General features: G+C 45.3%; 1 protein-coding gene across 1 annotated transcript; it reads right to left on the bottom strand.

Annotated features, from left to right (window-relative positions):
• LOC102700069 (probable methyltransferase At1g29790) lies at window positions 1-1825 on the bottom strand. The gene has a single exon (XM_040525449.1). It carries the CDS (start codon window positions 1756-1758, stop codon window positions 187-189), a length of 1572 nt encoding a protein of 523 aa, XP_040381383.1. The 5' UTR covers window positions 1759-1825; the 3' UTR covers window positions 1-186.
• Between the last annotated feature and the right edge of the window lie 3293 nt (window positions 1826-5118).

Here is a 5118-nt window from a genome sequence, read left to right as displayed (position 1 = left end):
CATAAACGGAAACGAAAACACCGAGTTGATCAGGTGGAGAGGGTTAAGCAGACATGTTCCTAATCAAATTCACCGTGAGAACAGAACCAAACTTAAGTTGAAGTGCATTTATTCACCAACGTGTGAGATGAATGAGAGCAACTAATAAGGTCGGTAAATACAGTGAGTGACATTGCAGCGAAGCGATCAGGAGCGCGGAGGCTTCTCGAGCAGGGCGGAGAGGTAGACCTCGTCCCTGGACTTGAAGGAGACGACCCAGCGGTGCTTCTTGTAGCGGAACTGGAGGAACATGTACATGTAGTCGTCGAGGTCCTTGCGGGCGCAGGCGAACTTGTCCACCCAGAGGAGGCCGCCGGGGCGGAGGACGCGGTCCCAGTCGAAGAGCACGAAGTCCAGCAGCTGCAGGTCCACCCACCCGTCGAACACCCCCGCCGTGTGCACCATGTCCATGCTGTTGTCGAACAGCGGCAGCCTCTGCCCCAGCGTCGCGTACAGCGCCACCAGCCCGCGCAGCGCCACCGTCTCCGCGAACGGCGCCCCCAGGTTCACCGCCGTCGTCACCACCGTCACCCCGCTCTCCCGCATCCGCGCCGCGAAGCTGCCCGTGCCCACCGTCACGTCCAGCCCCACCCGCACCTCCCCGGGCTTCACCGCCAGCACCTCGTCGATCCGGAAGTCGGCCAGGGTGGTGGCGCTGCCGTTGCCGTTGCCGCCGCTCACCCACCGCCGCCTCTCCCGGTCCATGTCGAAGCACCCCACGCACCGGTCGTACCCGCGCCGCGGGTTGCGCGCGGACAGGCACCGGTAGCTGCGGCAGTGGTACCGACTCCACCGGACGTTGCCGTCGTCGGGGATCGCCCACAGCGACTCGTTGGTGGGGAGCGGTCGCCGGAACAGCTTGGAGGCGCGGGCCAGGCAACGCCGCCGGGGGAGCGGGTCGCAGCCGCCGAGCATCAGGCGCTGCCCGAGGTCCCAGTCGTCCGGGCAGAGGGCGCCCACGTCGTAGCTCATGTACTCGTCCAGCTCCCGCCGCATCAGCACGCACGCGTGCCCGATCGTCCCGTACGTCCGGTTCGCGCCGTACGCGCCCGGCCGCCCCTCGCGGTTGCGCTTCGCCGTCACGTACTTGCGTGTCTCCTCGGCGCCGAAGAAGTTGACGAGCGGGTCGACGGCCGGGGCGTCGCCGCCCTCGCCGCCGTCGGGGTCCGGCCGGGGGATGCGGATCAGCCGGAGCGCGATGTGCGCGCCGTACAGCGGGTGGATCACCTCGTCCTCCAGGAACCGCCGGAACTCCGGCATGGTCATGTTCTCCTGCTGCAGCTGCGCCGCCTTGCCCTTCCTCTTCTTGCTCTTCTTCCCAATGTTGAGCGCCGTGGCTTCCAGCTTGTCCTGCAGCTCGGCGAGCTGGACGAGCACCTCGTCCACGCGGTCCGCCAGCGCCCGGATGTCGAAGCCCGCGTACCCGTCGCCGCCCGCGGCGGCGTGGAACCTGGCGCAGCGGGCGGGGTCGTCGAGGCCGGGCCCGCCGGGGAGGAGGGCGTCGGTGGCGTAGAAGCGATGGAGGCTGGCCATGCTGATGCAGATGACGAGCACACCCATCACCAGCTGCATCGCCACCACCAGCCGCGTGAAGCGGCACCGCGCGAAGCAGAACCCCTCCATTGGTTTGCACGGCGACGACGGCGATCGACGACACTGCAGAAGCGGAGCCAATGGCGTCGCGGTCCCAACCACGCGTCGGTTTGATTCTTTAGCCATGGATCACATCGGGAGTGCTTCGGGCGCACTCCAGTGCTCGTCGTGGCTCGGATCTCTGTGCCTGCGCCATGCATTTCTCTCCACGCAATGTCGAGAAAGATTGAGCTACGTGAACAGGTGTGAGTTGTGATGAGTGTTGACGAGCAAAAGGTGAACGAGCTTGGTTGCAGTTTACTCTGTGTCCCGTGGAAGCTACCTCTGTAACTCCGTTCCATGTTCTGTACTTCCATATTTTAATTTTATCTCAAAATAAGTGTATGTACTACAAATTATCTCTTATTTAAATTTCTCCCCCATCTTATTTACAGATCACAGCTAACCTCTCATTTCAAACAACTCTTCTATGTTAATTAGTTTATTCTTAAAACTGCACTTAATATGAAACGGAGATCGTATAAAGAGGTAACCGATGGTTTTAAGTATGATTTATGGATGTTGGAAGTCAATGATTTATGGGTGTGGCGCCGGGGCATCGGCAGAGCCGGCCGGGATCATTGGTAGGAGGGCGGCGGGATGGCAACCGGTCGGGTTTGGTGTAGACAGAACAATTACCCGTCTGCCAACTTAAAGGTGTGAATAGAATTCTCTACCTGTATACGTGCCCGTAGATAAAATATGATATATATATCCGTACCCATACACGTCGGGTATCGAGTACCCGTCGGGTCTAGCATTTCACATATCAGAAGCACATCAAAATAACTATTCCAACATATACAACAAACTAAACATATTACTCATAATACAATACTGTATCACACATGAAAAATTCATCAAATACAACATATTGCTCATAATAAAATATTCTAACAAATACAACAAAATAATCACAACAATAATAACGCACATAGCACGTTATCCGATGTTTAGATTCAACATTCAATATTACGTTACACATCAAAAGTTTAAGACATAGGTCACATCAAAGTTTTTAGCTAAAAGAGAGTACATCACAAATATTATTACATGAATAACATAATAAGTTTTTAGCAAAAATTTAATATTTGGGCTACATTCGAGTATCCGACGGGTTAGCCACGGGTAGGGAAGAATACATGTGCCTATACCCGTGTCGATTTGGGTCGGGTACGGGTACTACCCGTAGGTAAAAAGTCGTACCCATACTCGTCTCTGTCAGGTCGGGTACCCGACGGGTACTCGGTACCTGTACCTGGATTGCGATCCCTAGAGGGCGCAAAGCAGATGATAAGGCGATGAATTTTCCAGCACGACACCTGAGAGGAAGATTGCGTCGTACTTTTCTGGATACCAAGTGAAACTTCGACTCCCACATATATACACAAACGAGAAGATATGGAATATTGCTAAATTTTGGGAAGCTGGATGGTATACCGTTGAAGATAGATTTTTTTCAGTTTACCAAAAAAAAATAGAGATGGGAAGCTGAGATAGAAAACTCTTGGAGTTGCTCTTAGTTTGTTCTACACGGCAGGTCGAGACCACTCTTAGTTGTGTCCTGTGAATGCCACGAGTAACACCAAACATGTCATATTTTTCCTTTTTAGGTGAAGAAGACATTGTAGTATTGGACGGGGTGGGCCAACTGGCCAACAAGTCTATTTTTTTACACATGATCCCTTGGCTTTCTAGCTTTGGAAGATTTGCAGTAGAGCCTTGCCAATGCTCCTAAAGTACACGTGCATGAGGGTGAAAGGCATATTATGTTTGGGGTATAATGTGCCTTACGTAACCCCAAAAAAAAAAACCAAATTCCTTTCAGATGTCTATAATACATTGAAAGTTATCCAAAATTTATATTTACAAGTTTTAAGCTTTAAATTTCGTATAAATTCTAGTTATTTTTTTCTTACTTCAGAATTTGAGTAATTTTGTAATAAGCCTTTTTCAAGTGAAAGTTTCAACTCGATTTCTGAAACCTTCAATTTTATTTCCAAAACTTTCATTTAGAATTTGAAATTCAACTAAAAGATTAAAAAATAGTACCCAAATTTTTGACACTTTCAACCATAATTGTGAAACAATCGACTGGAATGTTGAAGACTTTATACGGACTCACCTCTCCTTAGGTAGACTTTCGATATATAAGAGACTCTCTAAATTAAAAAATATCTTAACAATTATAGATTTTTCAAATGTTAGAAAATATCTTTCCCATTAGAAACACTTTCTATATAAAAGTAAATATATAAATTTCTTATAATCAGAAAGTTTCTGCAAAATATGCAATATATATCTTTAAAACTAAGGTTCAATCATATTTTTTAATCATAATGTTAGAACACTGTCAATGATACCAAAATAATGAAGTTCATGTTCAATACCACACCACAGTTGCACTAAATATATGATCAATCAAGACTCTAGACCATTATTATTACATGCCCAAATAGTTAAATCATTAACAATAATATTAGACATAAATCTCTATTAAATAGAAATGAGCATATGGTGTTCTAGAACTATTTTGTTAGCACTATGTTTTTATGTGAAATAAGTAAATTTCTTGATTTGTCAAATGATACATCACCATATAATATTTTTTTTAAATCATTATATGTGCACCTCTTTATAATAACAAACTAGAAACACAACTAATAAAAATATCATTAATAATTTCACTTTGTTAAAACGATCATATATGCTAGGTATTATATGATCACTTAATATTTGACCTAAATATATTTTTATATAATATAAGAAGACACGATGAAATTTGTTTTTAAACTGATAATAAATTTAGACTTTAAATTACATGTTATTAGAGAGTTGCATAATTATTTTATTGTTTTGATATGTACAAGTGTCAACAAAATTTCATTTATTATAAGAAGACGGAAAGTGTATGTGATGCAACTTATGATCACTTAATATGAATAAATTATTTAATTAAAATTATACTTGCAATTTGTGAACTTGATATTGTAGTGATTTTGAAATTAGTGTAGTTGCAATATTTCTAAAATTAACATATAAAGTTGGCCATTTAAGTTATGCAATTACCGTCCAAACTTGAAAACTTGTAATTTATTATAGGGTGATCCAACCTATAATTACTTACGTAAATTTACAGTAATTACTATTAACCGGTGGTTTGATGCTATTTATCATAGTTTGTTTAAATAATCAGATTAATAAATGCTCGATAGATAAACAAGTTTGAATACTTTGTTTATAATGATTGTTTTTTAAAAAATATAATATATTTGAGACATTTCATTAACATGGGTATAATATTAGTTGATACGTGGAGGATCGGTGTTATACCCGGTTTTGCGGCCGAGGGACGTTAATCGGACTCAAGGTTGAAGGACCTCATATGAACTTTTCGGACGCATGGTGAACGAGAGGCCGGTTTTTATGCCTACCCCATACCGGCGC

Source organism: Oryza brachyantha, chromosome 6 (genome assembly GCF_000231095.2).
Source record: "Oryza brachyantha chromosome 6, ObraRS2, whole genome shotgun sequence".
NCBI classification, from domain to species: Eukaryota; Viridiplantae; Streptophyta; class Magnoliopsida; order Poales; family Poaceae; genus Oryza; species Oryza brachyantha.
This window is presented reverse-complemented; position numbering and strand designations above follow the sequence as displayed.

Bases quoted from the DNA above. Each gene is read 5' to 3' on its own strand.
- LOC102700069 (XM_040525449.1), bottom strand. From the start codon at position 1,758: ATGGCTAAAGAATCAAACCGACGCGTGGTTGGGACCGCGACGCCATTG.